Below are 22,872 nucleotides of genomic sequence, written 5' to 3' on the forward strand. Positions count from 1 at the left end.
AACAAATTGATGTAACAAGATCATTCTCATAATGCAAAAAACATGATGTGTTGATTAGCCATAACTCATATCTGAATCACTTATATTGGAGTTGATATCATGCTCTAATGTTGCCTTCCTTCATCTTTTATCCACCTTAGCTCTCTCTTGCAACCCTCACACACTCCCTAGCCACCTCAAATCATGCATTTTTTCATCTTGTTATCAGACCTAGGTTAGTACTTCATTCTCAAAATTCAGCATTAGCAAAAAATAGAGGCTTCGTTAGGTATAATTAAGATTTTTAGCATCTCTAGTCAACCTTATCCGAGCCTTAACCCCATAATCTCAAAGTAGTGGCTCCATTGAAAACTTTGTTTCTCCATTTTCTCTCCATTATTTGGCAAGCCCTTCTAGGAGAATGTAGAAAACCTTAGGATGAGTCTATACACGAGAGTAAAGGTGACAAGAAACACGTAAATTTGATGCTACAGAGGAGATGCTTCAATTCTTGGAAAAAAACTTAAAATTGAGGAGCTCACACAAAATCATGTGTGTATGTGTGCACGCGCTCTTGTTCATGCACACCTAAGAGAGAGAGAGAGAGAGATAGAGAGAGAGAGAGAGAGAGAAGAACCGTATAAGACTTTAAGAAAGTCTCATTATCTCTTCTTATGCCTCTCTCTTATCTGGATCAACACACGCACAATCACCTCTTAGGTGACATTCCAAAGGTGGCAGGTATCTCTTAAGTGACATTCCAATGCTGGAAGGTATCTATTTTCCATACAATGTTTTATTACTTAGTATGTCATATTTAAAAAAACATTTACATGTGGTTTCCATAATCGCAACCCTTTTAAAAAACGTAGAGACATGATACAACAGAAAATTGGTCATGACTATATATTGCTCATTGGCAATAGGCCCTTCCATGGTCATGACTATTTATTGCTCGTTGGGCAATAGGCTCCTACATGTTCTTGACTATTTATTGCTCATTGGCAATAGGTCCTTATATGAACAGAAGTTTCCATGTTAATTTAATGCGTCAATTAATAATGAAACCATGTGCCTGTTTATTTATTAAGTTTGTTTTTCAGATATGTAAGTTTGTTTATATTATTTTTTAACTACTACATTTAATAATGCTTTAAAAAACAATTAGTGAGTAGCATACTGATATATGCATTATCATTGAGAGAGACATGCCTTGAGCCACAACGGTAGGCTTGCACCACGTGGGACACATCACCTCACCGCATAGAGCTCTTAATTACTTCTATTTTCAAACTATTTGGAAGTAAAGAGGTGCTTTCAAATAGCTTATAAATACCATCACTAGGCACTAGATGTGCATACTTCAAAATGGCAAATCGTATCTTTATTGAAGTTATGTGATTGATCAACAAGTCAAAAAAAAATCATAATCATACAATGGCCAATGGCCATGTAATCCCCATGTAAATTCCTATTAGATTGACACCAACATCCACCAATCTTGTTTTCTAACATCTTTTATGAAATTGGAGTCGGACAGAATAAAGGAAGAGTATGGTGGAGGTGAACATAGTCAACATGACTTCCATTCCATAGTTTGTGCCAAATTGTGGGATTTCAACGAACGCATCCATAAGATTATAGCCTTTTCTATAGAGTTTCCTTCCAAGAATAAAGTACATCATCCTGGCAGGTGCCAAACATTGCTACACACAAATACATGGTTAGGCTTCTTGAAATGGACATGCAATAGAAAATTCTACACAACATGAGAATCATTTAGACAAAAATCAACGTGTGGGGAAAAAAGGCTCTCATACTTGATAAACCCAAGGTAGTAGATTTGTAAGTTTGGTCATGCTGAACACCTCATCAAGGAACCAATCACTATGCACAGAGGCCACCACATCATCTACCACGATTGTGCCTTTGAGAGTGAAGGGATTAAAGAGACCTCTCTCAATCACCATGCCAAGGCCTGTGAAAGTTGTTGAGACCATGCACCATGTCAATATTGGTCTATGACTTTATATGGGGACAATTTTTTTAATATTAGAAAGCATAGTGCACCTGTGACAGTGTAAAGAGAGAAGCGACCACTCCACTCATTCCAAACCCACATTCGATCATTGATCAAGACATCTTTTGCATACTTGTAGAGGATATTGCCTCCTAAGTGATCTTTTGAAGCTCCTTGGAGTCAAATTTTCAAAGAAGGTATGATTAGTTCCCCCTCTTAAAAGTATGACATTTAATGTCTCCTTACTATTTCCTACTGTTCTTTAATATGGAAAGATATTCGTATTATTATTTAAAGTTTAAGAGGGGCATGTCAGCTTGTAGCATGGATTTCATAAAGTTCACAACAGAGAGTAGAAGCCCTTCAACATTTTCAATGAGGATGCCTAGGATATAGTGTACCTGAAGCACTGCTAGTGATAGCAAAGTGTAGTGGGCTAAGCTCAAGCATCCTCGATTCATACGGAGGTTCACTCGATTGAAGCCTTATTTGGACGAAGATTGATGAAGCATTTGCATCAGCGTGACCCATGGCATATACATCGCTAAACTCCAATTTTCTATTCCAAACGCCAACCTGAGATAACGTAATAGCGTTCTCTGTCATTGTGTGGGTGTGGATGTGTGTGTGTGTGAGAGAGAGAGAGAGAGAAGAGAGAGAGAGAGAGAGAGTGTGTGTGATTGATTGAGCGAGAGAGGGAGAGCTGATACCTTGTCTCCAATGGCGATCTCGGACATCAATTTTTTCTCACCTGTGGGTGTGATCACATAGGCATTTCCTGTTGGGAACCGTTGTGGAGGTTGCCGAATCAGAACATTGAATATTGGGCTATCTTTAGAGCACTTGAGGTGAAAGTGTGCCCAGTGCAAGGGTTAGCTAGTACCTTTGAAGCAGTTGGAGGCCGCTTCTGCGGCGCATTGAGCGGCAGCACCGATTTCAGCATATACACCTATGACTCCTATAGCACAGAAGGGTGCCAAGATACCCGTGCTCAAGCAAGGGGCTGAGGAAAGAACGCTCCCAATGACTCCCTTCACAGCACCTGCACAAACCATTGTGTAATGCAGTTATAAGGCGAGAAGATCAATGGCCTATCTAAGGGTTATCTTAAGCAAGCATGCAGACCTGAGGCCGCACAGTTGTCTAGGAGCCGGCGACGGCCTCCGTAGTCACTGTAGTAGTTGGAGCCCTGCGTGTACAGCTTCATTACGTCGTCGCCTGTGTTGTACATGGCGCAGCCGATTGAGGGAGCGTTATCATCGCAGACGAGCTACAGGCATGCAGATTTAATTCGTATAAGCATCGACGTAAAGTTATACGAAGCTGTAGCAGAAACGTAAATTAACATACAGCGCTGATGCGTCCCGTGTCGTCGCTGAAGACCATCTCCACACCCACTGGGGAATTGTAGGATGCGTCACAGCCACCAACCGCTATAACCTGGAATAATTAAGGCACGTTCTGAATATTCTTACGAATAACTACAATGAAGCCACGATGAGAAAATTCCACATACTTGCAAATTCCAAGCGTTGGTGGCGCCGTAAGCTGTCACTGTGGCCGGGATTGTCTGCACGCCACTCTCGATCATCTTGCAAGCGGCTTCCACGGCGCTCGCCGGAACCGCCCCCCAGAAGTAACCGGGAGAACCCTGTTCCAGCGCCGACACGCTGTTCATCCCCATTAGGGTGATCCAGGATGTGCCCTCGGGATAGCCATCGTCGAGAGGCGTGGTGACAGACAGCTCCAGGTAGTCTTGGCCATGGGAAATAGGGGCGCCCATCATGAGGCAGAGCGTGAGCGTTAGAACAAGCCGCAGCATAGTGCGTGTATTTGCTGCATGCCCCATCATTGTGTTGTGCATTATAAGCGAATCGCTGATGCAACGAGGTCACTACTGGAAACGCAACAATGGCTATAGGTGCGTGGGAAACCGATAAGAGGTACCGCCTGGATCACTGAGGTGCGATTCCGAGGCGATCTCTTATGTAGCTCACCCACATCTGCTAATTGCCATGCGCTAATTCCCATGCGAGCAGCAGAATGATTGCGCGGGTCCTTTGGCGTCTTCTATCATTGACACGCGCATATTCGCACAAGGCTGGTAGGGATTCTCTGCGGTAGCCGCTTACGTCGTGATATACTATAACGCACTCCATAGCGGGTTGACTTGTCAGTTCACACATTAGCGTGCTACACCAAGCAGCTCACGCTAAGGTCTCGTTACTCGTATACTTTTTAAAAAATTGCCTCAAGACGCCACCTTCCCATGTCTTTTAAGTTTTCACCATCTTAATAGATTACATCACCTATTTGATAGGTGTGATATAGTAATAATGAAGTTCAGTCAACACACCTAATATCTACCAATGGTAAATCATATTGATGTTTCGATCAAAACACCCAACATTTATCTACACACATAATCTCTCTCTCTTTCTTCACTCACTCACTCTCTCTCTCTCTCTCTCTCTCTCTCTCACACACACACACACACACACACAAAAACCAAACTAACCAAGGAAACCTACACCACATGCTTTATTTTTTTGCCATGTCGCAACCAACTAATGTAACAGGAATTTTAAAAGCGACGAACCATACTACGGTTATAGAGACCTTTCATTTACTTTGATCGATGATAGTAGCAGGAGGGTTGAACACCATGAAGATTTGGGCCATGTTAGGAGATACAGTTTTCATGTTGACGAACAACACCAACTTATCCTTCACACACTACATAGCCTGTTGACTCGTGGCCCAAACTTCTCAGTGCACACATTAGCGTGCTACATAGTAAATGCAAAGCAGCTCAATAACCATCACGATCAAAGTAAAGTAAGGTCTCGTATACGTTTTTCTTTAAAAAACTCCACCTTACCATCTGTTTTAAGTTTTCACCACATTAATAGATTATATCATATATTTGATATATATGATGTAGTAAATAATAATGAAGTTTAGTCAACACCCCTAATATTTACCTATATATGCATCAAGCTTATCTATTGTAAATCATATTGAACTTTCCATCAAAACCTAGCACATTTATCTACACACACCAAACATTTGTCTACACAAATTCTCTCTCTCTCTCACACACACACATGCATGCACGAATCAGACTAACCAAGAACAGCTACATGTTCTTTATTTTTTTGGCATGTTGCAACCAACTACTGTAAAAGGAAATTTAAAAGAAAAGAGCCATACTATGGATATCAAGACCTCTCATTTACTTCGATAAATGATAGTAGCATGAGGGTTGAACACCATGAAGATTTGGACCATGTTAGGCAAGACAATATTCGAGCCATTAAGAGCATTTAACATTGGAGATGCAAAGGAGATACAATTTTAATGTTGGCAACACTAGCTTATCCTTCAAACAAAAGAAGATCACAAGAATGAGATGAGAGTGGCAATTAAGGGATAAGAAGAAACTAGTGGTGGTACGAATCTCCACGTGAATATGTAAAAAGGCACTGATTCCATCAAGCATACCTTTAGTTCCTCCAAATTCACTTGTCACATGATGACTATGTTGAGAAGTGTGGTGCCATAGAGCACATGTAGAGGCAGGGAGTGAGTAGGTGAGCATGAAACCACCCAAAAAATTGGATTATCCCACATACGTGGAACAAGCAAAGTTGTACTCTACCCATATAAAAGGAGTCATTTTGAAGCAATGAAAGTACAAGCCGTTGCACATATCTCAAGTCTCTCTATAAGTCCAAGATAATCTATCTTGGAACCTAGTTGATTTGAGTCTATTGCACATACACATCATCATGGGTGCAATTGACACCATCAACCTTAGCTTAGTGTAATCACTCATCATTAGCATGTGATTAGCTTAGTCCACATGCATTAGTGAAGGTACCATGGATTTTAACATGGCATCGGAGCTTCCCCTCACCCCATGAGCTTCTCTAACTCAAGTTTTCTTTATGATCAGTGGACCAAACCAAGTAAGAATACCCCAAGAGGAGGGGATGAAGATGGAGGCAAGAGCATTACCTTGCACTCACCCCACCACTTGATGACATGCTGCTACCCACACCATGTCTATTATGGGTAGTTGTAGGTAAATTTATAGATGAATTCAAGGGAATGAGATGCTTCTTGAACAACTTGAAAAGATGCAGGGACGAAGATAGCTTGAGCTCTTGTAATAAGCACATACACTCACACGAACCCTAGAAGAGAACACACAACATGAGAGGCCGAAAATTATTCTTCTTCTTCTTCACAACAAAAGGGTTCTACAAAAACGATAAGGGAAATACAACATAAGTACTAAAGTACTATGTACATGTGGTCCATAATGTGAACACGATAAGTGAGTGAGCTCACAAGATAAGTATGCCATAACTCAATCGTGGACCAGTGGCTAGTGTAGTCCCAACTATAGAATCACTGGCAAAACTCTATCGTGTCAGAATCCTACCAAACACGCTAGTGATGTAAGTGGCAAAAATGGTCACCCAGGCATATCATAAGTGTCAGCTCGTGTTGATCTTGACGTCTCAACACTCCCCCTCTCACGATCAACTCCATCTCTAGGACTCCAAGCATAGTCTGAAATCTAAGAAGCTTCTCTATTCTTAGGGATTTCGTGAAAATGTCAGCTACCTGCTCCTTTGTGCGTTGACATACATGAGATCAATGTCTCCTAAAAAAACCCTCTCTCTCGTAAAGTGATAGTGGAGCTCTATGTGTTTGGTCCGCACATGAAAAATTGGGTTCCTCACCAACTGTATACTGCTAAGGTTGTCACAATAGATGATAACCTATCTACTATCAACGTGCAACCCTGAATCACCAAGTAGCTTACGCAAGCAAACTATCTCACATGCTATCATTGCAGCATCCCTATAATCTGCCTCTGTGCTCGACAAGGAAATTATTCCCTACTTCTTGTTGCTCCATGTCACAACACCACTCCCAAAGGAAAACATAAATCCACTCATAGATCTCCTATGTGTGGTGATATAGACAGAGGAACGACGAGAAGAAGAGAGAAGAGAGAGAGTGAAGTTGCTTCAATGCATACCAGCTCTTTTCCAAAAAAGTTCAAAAGATGCCTTTATTATTGTGGTGTAGAAATTAGAGGAAAGTTGCCTTTATTATTAACATTAAAAATGACAAAATAAAAATTATTTTGTTTGTTGTAAAAGTAGAGTGCACCTCTCCCGCTGCTATAAATATAGAGGTAAGAACCAAAGCACTTTGTTAAACACCATTGCTAGCAAGCCTTGTTATTACACCACCCTAAACCCTCCTTTGTTTTTTTTAATGGCCTCATCAAATATTAGCATTCAAGTTGTTGAATTTCATGTATCCAGAGGGAGGCCACCAATGTGGAGGTCAAGAAGAAGACCATAGATGGTGCACAAGCATGGAAAGGTCTCACGTCCTTTCCACTTCCTAGTAATGATGATGCTATTTCTCATGTCAAGGCCAAAGTGGTGGACTCAATTGCGATATGGTGAACCTATGGTTTTATTGATGAATTGTTTGAGCGTGTCTTGCTAGAGGAAGTGCGGAAGGGTACGAACACCATTCACTTACTTTGTGCCTACACCCCAAAGGACAAGCAAGGCCCATAGTAGTAAATATGATGGTTTTCACATTTATATATTTGGAAGTTTTATGTGAATGAACTTGGTTTTTTTTTTAGTTTGAATCAATAACCTCGATGTAGAGGATGTGATGTTATGTTTTTATGTTTTCACTCCCTCTGGCTCACTATTTCCCTCTCTCTCCCTCTCAAATAATTATCTCATGTTACTCTCTCCAATTGTCTTCGCCCCTCTCTCTCTTCATGGAGGGGGGAGGGTATCTTTTTGGAATCCACTCACTTGATTCCTAAAACGTTCTCGGCTAGAAAATGCTCACCGGATTTCCAAAAGGCGCTCTATAGAAAATGCACCGAAAAAAATCCCCCATGTGGGTACGGTATCTATAAAAAGTAGTTAGGATATTTACTTTGTATCAGAGAGATTAGTTATTTGTAGTGTGAAATGATAGGCAAAGACGTGCGTTGAGAAAAAGCTTGATGAGACTACTATCTGTTGTGGTCATATATGATGCATCATGTATTGGTTTCCAAAGGGATTTGGCATGTCATCATTAGCATTAAGGCATGCTCTATCTTACCAGCACATGATAATATGAGGACTTTGGATAGCGATACTAGTTCAAGTGTAACTATGGAATCTTCCCCCACACCTTCCATAGTGGAATAAGCTAAGTGGGATAGGAGGTACGCACATGCACATGCATTCATGTCACTCTCTATGAAGAGGAGATTATTTCTTATACTCACTCGTGTATAAGTGGAGAATTATTCCTCATTATCGCGCATGTAAAACTACCAAGCAAGCTCGGGATATGTGCTTGTTGCGTTTTACTAGGTATATAATGAGGAACCACTGGCATACTTCTGTAAGCAATTGGAGTTCACGCACATTAATGAGGAAGCTTTAATGGATGAAATTATCATAAGGATTAAAGATTTTAGGGAGAAACTTGCATGTATTGATGAGGCGTATTGATCGAAAAAGTTCATGAGTGTCTACTAATCTCACACCTTTACCATATTCATTCTAATGTTTTGCATCCACACTTTGGCTTATGATTAAGAACCCCAATATTCTTATGTTTGATGAGTTAGTTACAATGTTCTTATAAGAATGCTATGAAATTGGTTTGGATGCAATATAAGGTTATTAGGGCATGTGAATGGATGGTGGTCAATGGTCAAAAAGTAGGCGCATGGAAGGTGTAAGGGTGCACAAGGCATGTGAACATTTATGAACACATGAATGGCACAAGTGTGCATAGAACATGTAAAGGAGAGCTCTATTAGAGCAACAAATTGATGTAACAAGATCATTCTCATAATGCAAAAAACATGATGTGTTGATTAGCCATAACTCATATCTGAATCACTTATATTGGAGTTGATATCATGCTCTAATGTTGCCTTCCTTCATCTTTTATCCACCTTAGCTCTCTCTTGCAACCCTCACACACTCCCTAGCCACCTCAAATCATGCATTTTTTCATCTTGTTATCAGACCTAGGTTAGTACTTCATTCTCAAAATTCAGCATTAGCAAAAAATAGAGGCTTCGTTAGGTATAATTAAGATTTTTAGCATCTCTAGTCAACCTTATCCGAGCCTTAACCCCATAATCTCAAAGTAGTGGCTCCATTGAAAACTTTATTTCTCCATTTTCTCTCCATTATTTGGCAAGCCCTTCTAGGAGAATGTAGAAAACCTTAGGATGAGTCTATACACGAGAGTAAAGGTGACAAGAAACACGTAAATTTGATGCTACAGAGGAGATGCTTCAATTCTTGGAAAAAAACTTAAAATTGAGGAGCTCACACAAAATCATGTGTGTATGTGTGCACGCGCTCTTGTTCATGCACACCTAAGAGAGAGAGAGAGAGAGATAGAGAGAGAGAGAGAGAGAAGAACCGTATAAGACTTTAAGAAAGTCTCATTATCTCTTCTTATGCCTCTCTCTTATCTGGATCAACACACGCACAATCACCTCTTAGGTGACATTCCAAAGGTGGCAGGTATCTCTTAAGTGACATTCCAATGCTGGAAGGTATCTATTTTCCATACAATGTTTTATTACTTAGTATGTCATATTTAAAAAAACATTTACATGTGGTTTCCATAATCGCAACCCTTTTAAAAAACGTAGAGACATGATACAACAGAAAATTGGTCATGACTATATATTGCTCATTGGCAATAGGCCCTTCCATGGTCATGACTATTTATTGCTCGTTGGGCAATAGGCTCCTACATGTTCTTGACTATTTATTGCTCATTGGCAATAGGTCCTTATATGAACAGAAGTTTCCATGTTAATTTAATGCGTCAATTAATAATGAAACCATGTGCCTGTTTATTTATTAAGTTTGTTTTTCAGATATGTAAGTTTGTTTATATTATTTTTTAACTACTACATTTAATAATGCTTTAAAAAACAATTAGTGAGTAGCATACTGATATATGCATTATCATTGAGAGAGACATGCCTTGAGCCACAACGGTAGGCTTGCACCACGTGGGACACATCACCTCACCGCATAGAGCTCTTAATTACTTCTATTTTCAAACTATTTGGAAGTAAAGAGGTGCTTTCAAATAGCTTATAAATACCATCACTAGGCACTAGATGTGCATACTTCAAAATGGCAAATCGTATCTTTATTGAAGTTATGTGATTGATCAACAAGTCAAAAAAAAATCATAATCATACAATGGCCAATGGCCATGTAATCCCCATGTAAATTCCTATTAGATTGACACCAACATCCACCAATCTTGTTTTCTAACATCTTTTATGAAATTGGAGTCGGACAGAATAAAGGAAGAGTATGGTGGAGGTGAACATAGTCAACATGACTTCCATTCCATAGTTTGTGCCAAATTGTGGGATTTCAACGAACGCATCCATAAGATTATAGCCTTTTCTATAGAGTTTCCTTCCAAGAATAAAGTACATCATCCTGGCAGGTGCCAAACATTGCTACACACAAATACATGGTTAGGCTTCTTGAAATGGACATGCAATAGAAAATTCTACACAACATGAGAATCATTTAGACAAAAATCAACGTGTGGGGAAAAAAGGCTCTCATACTTGATAAACCCAAGGTAGTAGATTTGTAAGTTTGGTCATGCTGAACACCTCATCAAGGAACCAATCACTATGCACAGAGGCCACCACATCATCTACCACGATTGTGCCTTTGAGAGTGAAGGGATTAAAGAGACCTCTCTCAATCACCATGCCAAGGCCTGTGAAAGTTGTTGAGACCATGCACCATGTCAATATTGGTCTATGACTTTATATGGGGACAATTTTTTTAATATTAGAAAGCATAGTGCACCTGTGACAGTGTAAAGAGAGAAGCGACCACTCCACTCATTCCAAACCCACATTCGATCATTGATCAAGACATCTTTTGCATACTTGTAGAGGATATTGCCTCCTAAGTGATCTTTTGAAGCTCCTTGGAGTCAAATTTTCAAAGAAGGTATGATTAGTTCCCCCTCTTAAAAGTATGACATTTAATGTCTCCTTACTATTTCCTACTGTTCTTTAATATGGAAAGATATTCGTATTATTATTTAAAGTTTAAGAGGGGCATGTCAGCTTGTAGCATGGATTTCATAAAGTTCACAACAGAGAGTAGAAGCCCTTCAACATTTTCAATGAGGATGCCTAGGATATAGTGTACCTGAAGCACTGCTAGTGATAGCAAAGTGTAGTGGGCTAAGCTCAAGCATCCTCGATTCATACGGAGGTTCACTCGATTGAAGCCTTATTTGGACGAAGATTGATGAAGCATTTGCATCAGCGTGACCCATGGCATATACATCGCTAAACTCCAATTTTCTATTCCAAACGCCAACCTGAGATAACGTAATAGCGTTCTCTGTCATTGTGTGGGTGTGGATGTGTGTGTGTGTGAGAGAGAGAGAGAGAGAAGAGAGAGAGAGAGAGAGAGTGTGTGTGATTGATTGAGCGAGAGAGGGAGAGCTGATACCTTGTCTCCAATGGCGATCTCGGACATCAATTTTTTCTCACCTGTGGGTGTGATCACATAGGCATTTCCTGTTGGGAACCGTTGTGGAGGTTGCCGAATCAGAACATTGAATATTGGGCTATCTTTAGAGCACTTGAGGTGAAAGTGTGCCCAGTGCAAGGGTTAGCTAGTACCTTTGAAGCAGTTGGAGGCCGCTTCTGCGGCGCATTGAGCGGCAGCACCGATTTCAGCATATACACCTATGACTCCTATAGCACAGAAGGGTGCCAAGATACCCGTGCTCAAGCAAGGGGCTGAGGAAAGAACGCTCCCAATGACTCCCTTCACAGCACCTGCACAAACCATTGTGTAATGCAGTTATAAGGCGAGAAGATCAATGGCCTATCTAAGGGTTATCTTAAGCAAGCATGCAGACCTGAGGCCGCACAGTTGTCTAGGAGCCGGCGACGGCCTCCGTAGTCACTGTAGTAGTTGGAGCCCTGCGTGTACAGCTTCATTACGTCGTCGCCTGTGTTGTACATGGCGCAGCCGATTGAGGGAGCGTTATCATCGCAGACGAGCTACAGGCATGCAGATTTAATTCGTATAAGCATCGACGTAAAGTTATACGAAGCTGTAGCAGAAACGTAAATTAACATACAGCGCTGATGCGTCCCGTGTCGTCGCTGAAGACCATCTCCACACCCACTGGGGAATTGTAGGATGCGTCACAGCCACCAACCGCTATAACCTGGAATAATTAAGGCACGTTCTGAATATTCTTACGAATAACTACAATGAAGCCACGATGAGAAAATTCCACATACTTGCAAATTCCAAGCGTTGGTGGCGCCGTAAGCTGTCACTGTGGCCGGGATTGTCTGCACGCCACTCTCGATCATCTTGCAAGCGGCTTCCACGGCGCTCGCCGGAACCGCCCCCCAGAAGTAACCGGGAGAACCCTGTTCCAGCGCCGACACGCTGTTCATCCCCATTAGGGTGATCCAGGATGTGCCCTCGGGATAGCCATCGTCGAGAGGCGTGGTGACAGACAGCTCCAGGTAGTCTTGGCCATGGGAAATAGGGGCGCCCATCATGAGGCAGAGCGTGAGCGTTAGAACAAGCCGCAGCATAGTGCGTGTATTTGCTGCATGCCCCATCATTGTGTTGTGCATTATAAGCGAATCGCTGATGCAACGAGGTCACTACTGGAAACGCAACAATGGCTATAGGTGCGTGGGAAACCGATAAGAGGTACCGCCTGGATCACTGAGGTGCGATTCCGAGGCGATCTCTTATGTAGCTCACCCACATCTGCTAATTGCCATGCGCTAATTCCCATGCGAGCAGCAGAATGATTGCGCGGGTCCTTTGGCGTCTTCTATCATTGACACGCGCATATTCGCACAAGGCTGGTAGGGATTCTCTGCGGTAGCCGCTTACGTCGTGATATACTATAACGCACTCCATAGCGGGTTGACTTGTCAGTTCACACATTAGCGTGCTACACCAAGCAGCTCACGCTAAGGTCTCGTTACTCGTATACTTTTTAAAAAATTGCCTCAAGACGCCACCTTCCCATGTCTTTTAAGTTTTCACCATCTTAATAGATTACATCACCTATTTGATAGGTGTGATATAGTAATAATGAAGTTCAGTCAACACACCTAATATCTACCAATGGTAAATCATATTGATGTTTCGATCAAAACACCCAACATTTATCTACACACATAATCTCTCTCTCTTTCTTCACTCACTCACTCTCTCTCTCTCTCTCTCTCTCTCTCACACACACACACACACACACACACAAAAACCAAACTAACCAAGGAAACCTACACCACATGCTTTATTTTTTTGCCATGTCGCAACCAACTAATGTAACAGGAATTTTAAAAGCGACGAACCATACTACGGTTATAGAGACCTTTCATTTACTTTGATCGATGATAGTAGCAGGAGGGTTGAACACCATGAAGATTTGGGCCATGTTAGGAGATACAGTTTTCATGTTGACGAACAACACCAACTTATCCTTCACACACTACATAGCCTGTTGACTCGTGGCCCAAACTTCTCAGTGCACACATTAGCGTGCTACATAGTAAATGCAAAGCAGCTCAATAACCATCACGATCAAAGTAAAGTAAGGTCTCGTATACGTTTTTCTTTAAAAAACTCCACCTTACCATCTGTTTTAAGTTTTCACCACATTAATAGATTATATCATATATTTGATATATATGATGTAGTAAATAATAATGAAGTTTAGTCAACACCCCTAATATTTACCTATATATGCATCAAGCTTATCTATTGTAAATCATATTGAACTTTCCATCAAAACCTAGCACATTTATCTACACACACCAAACATTTGTCTACACAAATTCTCTCTCTCTCTCACACACACACATGCATGCACGAATCAGACTAACCAAGAACAGCTACATGTTCTTTATTTTTTTGGCATGTTGCAACCAACTACTGTAAAAGGAAATTTAAAAGAAAAGAGCCATACTATGGATATCAAGACCTCTCATTTACTTCGATAAATGATAGTAGCATGAGGGTTGAACACCATGAAGATTTGGACCATGTTAGGCAAGACAATATTCGAGCCATTAAGAGCATTTAACATTGGAGATGCAAAGGAGATACAATTTTAATGTTGGCAACACTAGCTTATCCTTCAAACAAAAGAAGATCACAAGAATGAGATGAGAGTGGCAATTAAGGGATAAGAAGAAACTAGTGGTGGTACGAATCTCCACGTGAATATGTAAAAAGGCACTGATTCCATCAAGCATACCTTTAGTTCCTCCAAATTCACTTGTCACATGATGACTATGTTGAGAAGTGTGGTGCCATAGAGCACATGTAGAGGCAGGGAGTGAGTAGGTGAGCATGAAACCACCCAAAAAATTGGATTATCCCACATACGTGGAACAAGCAAAGTTGTACTCTACCCATATAAAAGGAGTCATTTTGAAGCAATGAAAGTACAAGCCGTTGCACATATCTCAAGTCTCTCTATAAGTCCAAGATAATCTATCTTGGAACCTAGTTGATTTGAGTCTATTGCACATACACATCATCATGGGTGCAATTGACACCATCAACCTTAGCTTAGTGTAATCACTCATCATTAGCATGTGATTAGCTTAGTCCACATGCATTAGTGAAGGTACCATGGATTTTAACATGGCATCGGAGCTTCCCCTCACCCCATGAGCTTCTCTAACTCAAGTTTTCTTTATGATCAGTGGACCAAACCAAGTAAGAATACCCCAAGAGGAGGGGATGAAGATGGAGGCAAGAGCATTACCTTGCACTCACCCCACCACTTGATGACATGCTGCTACCCACACCATGTCTATTATGGGTAGTTGTAGGTAAATTTATAGATGAATTCAAGGGAATGAGATGCTTCTTGAACAACTTGAAAAGATGCAGGGACGAAGATAGCTTGAGCTCTTGTAATAAGCACATACACTCACACGAACCCTAGAAGAGAACACACAACATGAGAGGCCGAAAATTATTCTTCTTCTTCTTCACAACAAAAGGGTTCTACAAAAACGATAAGGGAAATACAACATAAGTACTAAAGTACTATGTACATGTGGTCCATAATGTGAACACGATAAGTGAGTGAGCTCACAAGATAAGTATGCCATAACTCAATCGTGGACCAGTGGCTAGTGTAGTCCCAACTATAGAATCACTGGCAAAACTCTATCGTGTCAGAATCCTACCAAACACGCTAGTGATGTAAGTGGCAAAAATGGTCACCCAGGCATATCATAAGTGTCAGCTCGTGTTGATCTTGACGTCTCAACACTCCCCCTCTCACGATCAACTCCATCTCTAGGACTCCAAGCATAGTCTGAAATCTAAGAAGCTTCTCTATTCTTAGGGATTTCGTGAAAATGTCAGCTACCTGCTCCTTTGTGCGTTGACATACATGAGATCAATGTCTCCTAAAAAAACCCTCTCTCTCGTAAAGTGATAGTGGAGCTCTATGTGTTTGGTCCGCACATGAAAAATTGGGTTCCTCACCAACTGTATACTGCTAAGGTTGTCACAATAGATGATAACCTATCTACTATCAACGTGCAACCCTGAATCACCAAGTAGCTTACGCAAGCAAACTATCTCACATGCTATCATTGCAGCATCCCTATAATCTGCCTCTGTGCTCGACAAGGAAATTATTCCCTACTTCTTGTTGCTCCATGTCACAACACCACTCCCAAAGGAAAACATAAATCCACTCATAGATCTCCTATGTGTGGTGATATAGACAGAGGAACGACGAGAAGAAGAGAGAAGAGAGAGAGTGAAGTTGCTTCAATGCATACCAGCTCTTTTCCAAAAAAGTTCAAAAGATGCCTTTATTATTGTGGTGTAGAAATTAGAGGAAAGTTGCCTTTATTATTAACATTAAAAATGACAAAATAAAAATTATTTTGTTTGTTGTAAAAGTAGAGTGCACCTCTCCCGCTGCTATAAATATAGAGGTAAGAACCAAAGCACTTTGTTAAACACCATTGCTAGCAAGCCTTGTTATTACACCACCCTAAACCCTCCTTTGTTTTTTTTAATGGCCTCATCAAATATTAGCATTCAAGTTGTTGAATTTCATGTATCCAGAGGGAGGCCACCAATGTGGAGGTCAAGAAGAAGACCATAGATGGTGCACAAGCATGGAAAGGTCTCACGTCCTTTCCACTTCCTAGTAATGATGATGCTATTTCTCATGTCAAGGCCAAAGTGGTGGACTCAATTGCGATATGGTGAACCTATGGTTTTATTGATGAATTGTTTGAGCGTGTCTTGCTAGAGGAAGTGCGGAAGGGTACGAACACCATTCACTTACTTTGTGCCTACACCCCAAAGGACAAGCAAGGCCCATAGTAGTAAATATGATGGTTTTCACATTTATATATTTGGAAGTTTTATGTGAATGAACTTGGTTTTTTTTTTAGTTTGAATCAATAACCTCGATGTAGAGGATGTGATGTTATGTTTTTATGTTTTCACTCCCTCTGGCTCACTATTTCCCTCTCTCTCCCTCTCAAATAATTATCTCATGTTACTCTCTCCAATTGTCTTCGCCCCTCTCTCTCTTCATGGAGGGGGGAGGGTATCTTTTTGGAATCCACTCACTTGATTCCTAAAACGTTCTCGGCTAGAAAATGCTCACCGGATTTCCAAAAGGCGCTCTATAGAAAATGCACCGAAAAAAATCCCCCATGTGGGTACGGTATCTATAAAAAGTAGTTAGGATATTTACTTTGTATCAGAGAGATTAGTTATTTGTAGTGTGAAATGATAGGCAAAGACGTGCGTTGAGAAAAAGCTTGATGAGACTACTATCTGTTGTGGTCATATATGATGCATCATGTATTGGTTTCCAAAGGGATTTGGCATGTCATCATTAGCATTAAGGCATGCTCTATCTTACCAGCACATGATAATATGAGGACTTTGGATAGCGATACTAGTTCAAGTGTAACTATGGAATCTTCCCCCACACCTTCCATAGTGGAATAAGCTAAGTGGGATAGGAGGTACGCACATGCACATGCATTCATGTCACTCTCTATGAAGAGGAGATTATTTCTTATACTCACTCGTGTATAAGTGGAGAATTATTCCTCATTATCGCGCATGTAAAACTACCAAGCAAGCTCGGGATATGTGCTTGTTGCGTTTTACTAGGTATATAATGAGGAACCACTGGCATACTTCTGTAAGCAATTGGAGTTCACGCACATTAATGAGGAAGCTTTAATGGATGAAATTATCATAAGGATTAAAGATTTTAGGGAGAAACTTGCATGTATTGATGAGGCGTATTGATCGAAAAAGTTCATGAGTGTCTACTAATCTCACACCTTTACCATATTCATTCTAATGTTTTGCATCCACACTTTGGCTTATGATTAAGAACCCCAATATTCTTATGTTTGATGAGTTAGTTACAATGTTCTTATAAGAATGCTATGAAATTGGTTTGGATGCAATATAAGGTTATTAGGGCATGTGAATGGATGGTGGTCAATGGTCAAAAAGTAGGCGCATGGAAGGTGTAAGGGTGCACAAGGCATGTGAACATTTATGAACACATGAATGGCACAAGTGTGCATAGAACATGTAAAGGAGAGCTCTATTAGAGCAACAAATTGATGTAACAAGATCATTCTCATAATGCAAAAAACATGATGTGTTGATTAGCCATAACTCATATCTGAATCACTTATATTGGAGTTGATATCATGCTCTAATGTTGCCTTCCTTCATCTTTTATCCACCTTAGCTCTCTCTTGCAACCCTCACACACTCCCTAGCCACCTCAAATCATGCATTTTTTCATCTTGTTATCAGACCTAGGTTAGTACTTCATTCTCAAAATTCAGCATTAGCAAAAAATAGAGGCTTCGTTAGGTATAATTAAGATTTTTAGCATCTCTAGTCAACCTTATCCGAGCCTTAACCCCATAATCTCAAAGTAGTGGCTCCATTGAAAACTTTGTTTCTCCATTTTCTCTCCATTATTTGGCAAGCCCTTCTAGGAGAATGTAGAAAACCTTAGGATGAGTCTATACACGAGAGTAAAGGTGACAAGAAACACGTAAATTTGATGCTACAGAGGAGATGCTTCAATTCTTGGAAAAAAACTTAAAATTGAGGAGCTCACACAAAATCATGTGTGTATGTGTGCACGCGCTCTTGTTCATGCACACCTAAGAGAGAGAGAGAGAGAGATAGAGAGAGAGAGAGAGAGAGAAGAACCGTATAAGACTTTAAGAAAGTCTCATTATCTCTTCTTATGCCTCTCTCTTATCTGGATCAACACACGCACAATCACCTCTTAGGTGACATTCCAAAGGTGGCAGGTATCTCTTAAGTGACATTCCAATGCTGGAAGGTATCTATTTTCCATACAATGTTTTATTACTTAGTATGTCATATTTAAAAAAACATTTACATGTGGTTTCCATAATCGCAACCCTTTTAAAAAACGTAGAGACATGATACAACAGAAAATTGGTCATGACTATATATTGCTCATTGGCAATAGGCCCTTCCATGGTCATGACTATTTATTGCTCGTTGGGCAATAGGCTCCTACATGTTCTTGACTATTTATTGCTCATTGGCAATAGGTCCTTATATGAACAGAAGTTTCCATGTTAATTTAATGCGTCAATTAATAATGAAACCATGTGCCTGTTTATTTATTAAGTTTGTTTTTCAGATATGTAAGTTTGTTTATATTATTTTTTAACTACTACATTTAATAATGCTTTAAAAAACAATTAGTGAGTAGCATACTGATATATGCATTATCATTGAGAGAGACATGCCTTGAGCCACAACGGTAGGCTTGCACCACGTGGGACACATCACCTCACCGCATAGAGCTCTTAATTACTTCTATTTTCAAACTATTTGGAAGTAAAGAGGTGCTTTCAAATAGCTTATAAATACCATCACTAGGCACTAGATGTGCATACTTCAAAATGGCAAATCGTATCTTTATTGAAGTTATGTGATTGATCAACAAGTCAAAAAAAAATCATAATCATACAATGGCCAATGGCCATGTAATCCCCATGTAAATTCCTATTAGATTGACACCAACATCCACCAATCTTGTTTTCTAACATCTTTTATGAAATTGGAGTCGGACAGAATAAAGGAAGAGTATGGTGGAGGTGAACATAGTCAACATGACTTCCATTCCATAGTTTGTGCCAAATTGTGGGATTTCAACGAACGCATCCATAAGATTATAGCCTTTTCTATAGAGTTTCCTTCCAAGAATAAAGTACATCATCCTGGCAGGTGCCAAACATTGCTACACACAAATACATGGTTAGGCTTCTTGAAATGGACATGCAATAGAAAATTCTACACAACATGAGAATCATTTAGACAAAAATCAACGTGTGGGGAAAAAAGGCTCTCATACTTGATAAACCCAAGGTAGTAGATTTGTAAGTTTGGTCATGCTGAACACCTCATCAAGGAACCAATCACTATGCACAGAGGCCACCACATCATCTACCACGATTGTGCCTTTGAGAGTGAAGGGATTAAAGAGACCTCTCTCAATCACCATGCCAAGGCCTGTGAAAGTTGTTGAGACCATGCACCATGTCAATATTGGTCTATGACTTTATATGGGGACAATTTTTTTAATATTAGAAAGCATAGTGCACCTGTGACAGTGTAAAGAGAGAAGCGACCACTCCACTCATTCCAAACCCACATTCGATCATTGATCAAGACATCTTTTGCATACTTGTAGAGGATATTGCCTCCTAAGTGATCTTTTGAAGCTCCTTGGAGTCAAATTTTCAAAGAAGGTATGATTAGTTCCCCCTCTTAAAAGTATGACATTTAATGTCTCCTTACTATTTCCTACTGTTCTTTAATATGGAAAGATATTCGTATTATTATTTAAAGTTTAAGAGGGGCATGTCAGCTTGTAGCATGGATTTCATAAAGTTCACAACAGAGAGTAGAAGCCCTTCAACATTTTCAATGAGGATGCCTAGGATATAGTGTACCTGAAGCACTGCTAGTGATAGCAAAGTGTAGTGGGCTAAGCTCAAGCATCCTCGATTCATACGGAGGTTCACTCGATTGAAGCCTTATTTGGACGAAGATTGATGAAGCATTTGCATCAGCGTGACCCATGGCATATACATCGCTAAACTCCAATTTTCTATTCCAAACGCCAACCTGAGATAACGTAATAGCGTTCTCTGTCATTGTGTGGGTGTGGATGTGTGTGTGTGTGAGAGAGAGAGAGAGAGAAGAGAGAGAGAGAGAGAGAGTGTGTGTGATTGATTGAGCGAGAGAGGGAGAGCTGATACCTTGTCTCCAATGGCGATCTCGGACATCAATTTTTTCTCACCTGTGGGTGTGATCACATAGGCATTTCCTGTTGGGAACCGTTGTGGAGGTTGCCGAATCAGAACATTGAATATTGGGCTATCTTTAGAGCACTTGAGGTGAAAGTGTGCCCAGTGCAAGGGTTAGCTAGTACCTTTGAAGCAGTTGGAGGCCGCTTCTGCGGCGCATTGAGCGGCAGCACCGATTTCAGCATATACACCTATGACTCCTATAGCACAGAAGGGTGCCAAGATACCCGTGCTCAAGCAAGGGGCTGAGGAAAGAACGCTCCCAATGACTCCCTTCACAGCACCTGCACAAACCATTGTGTAATGCAGTTATAAGGCGAGAAGATCAATGGCCTATCTAAGGGTTATCTTAAGCAAGCATGCAGACCTGAGGCCGCACAGTTGTCTAGGAGCCGGCGACGGCCTCCGTAGTCACTGTAGTAGTTGGAGCCCTGCGTGTACAGCTTCATTACGTCGTCGCCTGTGTTGTACATGGCGCAGCCGATTGAGGGAGCGTTATCATCGCAGACGAGCTACAGGCATGCAGATTTAATTCGTATAAGCATCGACGTAAAGTTATACGAAGCTGTAGCAGAAACGTAAATTAACATACAGCGCTGATGCGTCCCGTGTCGTCGCTGAAGACCATCTCCACACCCACTGGGGAATTGTAGGATGCGTCACAGCCACCAACCGCTATAACCTGGAATAATTAAGGCACGTTCTGAATATTCTTACGAATAACTACAATGAAGCCACGATGAGAAAATTCCACATACTTGCAAATTCCAAGCGTTGGTGGCGCCGTAAGCTGTCACTGTGGCCGGGATTGTCTGCACGCCACTCTCGATCATCTTGCAAGCGGCTTCCACGGCGCTCGCCGGAACCGCCCCCCAGAAGTAACCGGGAGAACCCTGTTCCAGCGCCGACACGCTGTTCATCCCCATTAGGGTGATCCAGGATGTGCCCTCGGGATAGCCATCGTCGAGAGGCGTGGTGACAGACAGCTCCAGGTAGTCTTGGCCATGGGAAATAGGGGCGCCCATCATGAGGCAGAGCGTGAGCGTTAGAACAAGCCGCAGCATAGTGCGTGTATTTGCTGCATGCCCCATCATTGTGTTGTGCATTATAAGCGAATCGCTGATGCAACGAGGTCACTACTGGAAACGCAACAATGGCTATAGGTGCGTGGGAAACCGATAAGAGGTACCGCCTGGATCACTGAGGTGCGATTCCGAGGCGATCTCTTATGTAGCTCACCCACATCTGCTAATTGCCATGCGCTAATTCCCATGCGAGCAGCAGAATGATTGCGCGGGTCCTTTGGCGTCTTCTATCATTGACACGCGCATATTCGCACAAGGCTGGTAGGGATTCTCTGCGGTAGCCGCTTACGTCGTGATATACTATAACGCACTCCATAGCGGGTTGACTTGTCAGTTCACACATTAGCGTGCTACACCAAGCAGCTCACGCTAAGGTCTCGTTACTCGTATACTTTTTAAAAAATTGCCTCAAGACGCCACCTTCCCATGTCTTTTAAGTTTTCACCATCTTAATAGATTACATCACCTATTTGATAGGTGTGATATAGTAATAATGAAGTTCAGTCAACACACCTAATATCTACCAATGGTAAATCATATTGATGTTTCGATCAAAACACCCAACATTTATCTACACACATAATCTCTCTCTCTTTCTTCACTCACTCACTCTCTCTCTCTCTCTCTCTCTCTCTCACACACACACACACACACACACACAAAAACCAAACTAACCAAGGAAACCTACACCACATGCTTTATTTTTTTGCCATGTCGCAACCAACTAATGTAACAGGAATTTTAAAAGCGACGAACCATACTACGGTTATAGAGACCTTTCATTTACTTTGATCGATGATAGTAGCAGGAGGGTTGAACACCATGAAGATTTGGGCCATGTTAGGAGATACAGTTTTCATGTTGACGAACAACACCAACTTATCCTTCACACACTACATAGCCTGTTGACTCGTGGCCCAAACTTCTCAGTGCACACATTAGCGTGCTACATAGTAAATGCAAAGCAGCTCAATAACCATCACGATCAAAGTAAAGTAAGGTCTCGTATACGTTTTTCTTTAAAAAACTCCACCTTACCATCTGTTTTAAGTTTTCACCACATTAATAGATTATATCATATATTTGATATATATGATGTAGTAAATAATAATGAAGTTTAGTCAACACCCCTAATATTTACCTATATATGCATCAAGCTTATCTATTGTAAATCATATTGAACTTTCCATCAAAACCTAGCACATTTATCTACACACACCAAACATTTGTCTACACAAATTCTCTCTCTCTCTCACACACACACATGCATGCACGAATCA

At 41.0% G+C, this 22,872-nt stretch overlaps 3 protein-coding genes across 6 annotated transcripts; all 3 read right to left on the reverse strand.

The window, feature by feature from the left end:
• Positions 1-1,444: 1,444 nt before the first annotated feature.
• Positions 1,445-4,022, reverse strand: LOC147631052 (uncharacterized). Of its 2 annotated transcripts, XR_015267458.1 has the most exons (5): positions 3,516-4,022; positions 3,350-3,439; positions 3,125-3,269; positions 2,050-3,041; positions 1,445-1,957 (listed from the first exon to the last, which is right to left on the reverse strand). XR_015267458.1 is itself a non-coding variant. In XM_086809034.1 (4 exons), the coding sequence occupies exons 1-4, from the start codon at positions 3,861-3,863 to the stop codon at positions 2,872-2,874; spliced, it is 753 nt and encodes a 250-aa protein (XP_086665160.1). In that variant the 5' UTR covers positions 3,864-4,022; the 3' UTR covers positions 1,445-2,871. The 2 variants fall into 2 exon arrangements, 1 of the variants encoding a protein (XP_086665160.1); XM_086809034.1 differs by having other exon boundaries at positions 1,445-3,041.
• Positions 4,023-10,318: 6,296 nt separating this feature from the next.
• On the reverse strand, positions 10,319-12,896 carry LOC147631053 (uncharacterized). 2 transcript variants are annotated; one of them, XR_015267459.1, is made up of 5 exons: positions 12,390-12,896; positions 12,224-12,313; positions 11,999-12,143; positions 10,924-11,915; positions 10,319-10,831 (listed from the first exon to the last, which is right to left on the reverse strand). XR_015267459.1 is itself a non-coding variant. In XM_086809035.1 (4 exons), exons 1-4 carry the CDS (start codon positions 12,735-12,737, stop codon positions 11,746-11,748), a joined length of 753 nt encoding a protein of 250 aa, XP_086665161.1. In that variant the 5' UTR covers positions 12,738-12,896; the 3' UTR covers positions 10,319-11,745. The 2 variants fall into 2 exon arrangements, 1 of the variants encoding a protein (XP_086665161.1); XM_086809035.1 differs by having other exon boundaries at positions 10,319-11,915.
• Positions 12,897-19,198: 6,302 nt separating this feature from the next.
• On the reverse strand, positions 19,199-21,772 carry LOC147631054 (uncharacterized). Of its 2 annotated transcripts, XR_015267460.1 has the most exons (5): positions 21,266-21,772; positions 21,100-21,189; positions 20,875-21,019; positions 19,800-20,791; positions 19,199-19,707 (listed from the first exon to the last, which is right to left on the reverse strand). XR_015267460.1 is itself a non-coding variant. In XM_086809036.1 (4 exons), the coding sequence occupies exons 1-4, from the start codon at positions 21,611-21,613 to the stop codon at positions 20,622-20,624; spliced, it is 753 nt and encodes a 250-aa protein (XP_086665162.1). In that variant the 5' UTR covers positions 21,614-21,772; the 3' UTR covers positions 19,199-20,621. The 2 variants fall into 2 exon arrangements, 1 of the variants encoding a protein (XP_086665162.1); XM_086809036.1 differs by having other exon boundaries at positions 19,199-20,791.
• Between the last annotated feature and the right edge of the window lie 1,100 nt (positions 21,773-22,872).

The sequence above is a fragment of the Cibotium barometz genome, chromosome 15 (assembly GCF_041138505.1).
Source record: "Cibotium barometz isolate CiBa-2024 chromosome 15, ASM4113850v1, whole genome shotgun sequence".
NCBI classification, from domain to species: domain Eukaryota; kingdom Viridiplantae; phylum Streptophyta; class Polypodiopsida; order Cyatheales; family Cibotiaceae; genus Cibotium; species Cibotium barometz.

What these genes read in the sequence shown, in the direction of transcription:
- LOC147631053 (XM_086809035.1), bottom strand. Translation starts at nt 12,737, where the DNA reads ATGCACAACACAATGATGGGGCATGCAGCAAATACACGCACTATGCTG. An exon ending in ACACGGGACGCATCAGCGCT is followed by an intron (nt 12,144 to 12,223) that starts GTATGTTAATTT and finishes GCATGCCTGTAG; the next exon opens with CTCGTCTGCGATGATAACGC. An exon ending in AGACAACTGTGCGGCCTCAG is followed by an intron (nt 11,916 to 11,998) that starts GTCTGCATGCTT and finishes TGGTTTGTGCAG; the next exon opens with GTGCTGTGAAGGGAGTCATT.
- LOC147631054 (XM_086809036.1), bottom strand. Translation starts at nt 21,613, where the DNA reads ATGCACAACACAATGATGGGGCATGCAGCAAATACACGCACTATGCTG. An exon ending in CCAACGCTTGGAATTTGCAA is followed by an intron (nt 21,190 to 21,265) that starts GTATGTGGAATT and finishes TAATTATTCCAG; the next exon opens with GTTATAGCGGTTGGTGGCTG. An exon ending in ACACGGGACGCATCAGCGCT is followed by an intron (nt 21,020 to 21,099) that starts GTATGTTAATTT and finishes GCATGCCTGTAG; the next exon opens with CTCGTCTGCGATGATAACGC.
- LOC147631052 (XM_086809034.1), bottom strand. Translation starts at nt 3,863, where the DNA reads ATGCACAACACAATGATGGGGCATGCAGCAAATACACGCACTATGCTG. An exon ending in CCAACGCTTGGAATTTGCAA is followed by an intron (nt 3,440 to 3,515) that starts GTATGTGGAATT and finishes TAATTATTCCAG; the next exon opens with GTTATAGCGGTTGGTGGCTG. An exon ending in ACACGGGACGCATCAGCGCT is followed by an intron (nt 3,270 to 3,349) that starts GTATGTTAATTT and finishes GCATGCCTGTAG; the next exon opens with CTCGTCTGCGATGATAACGC.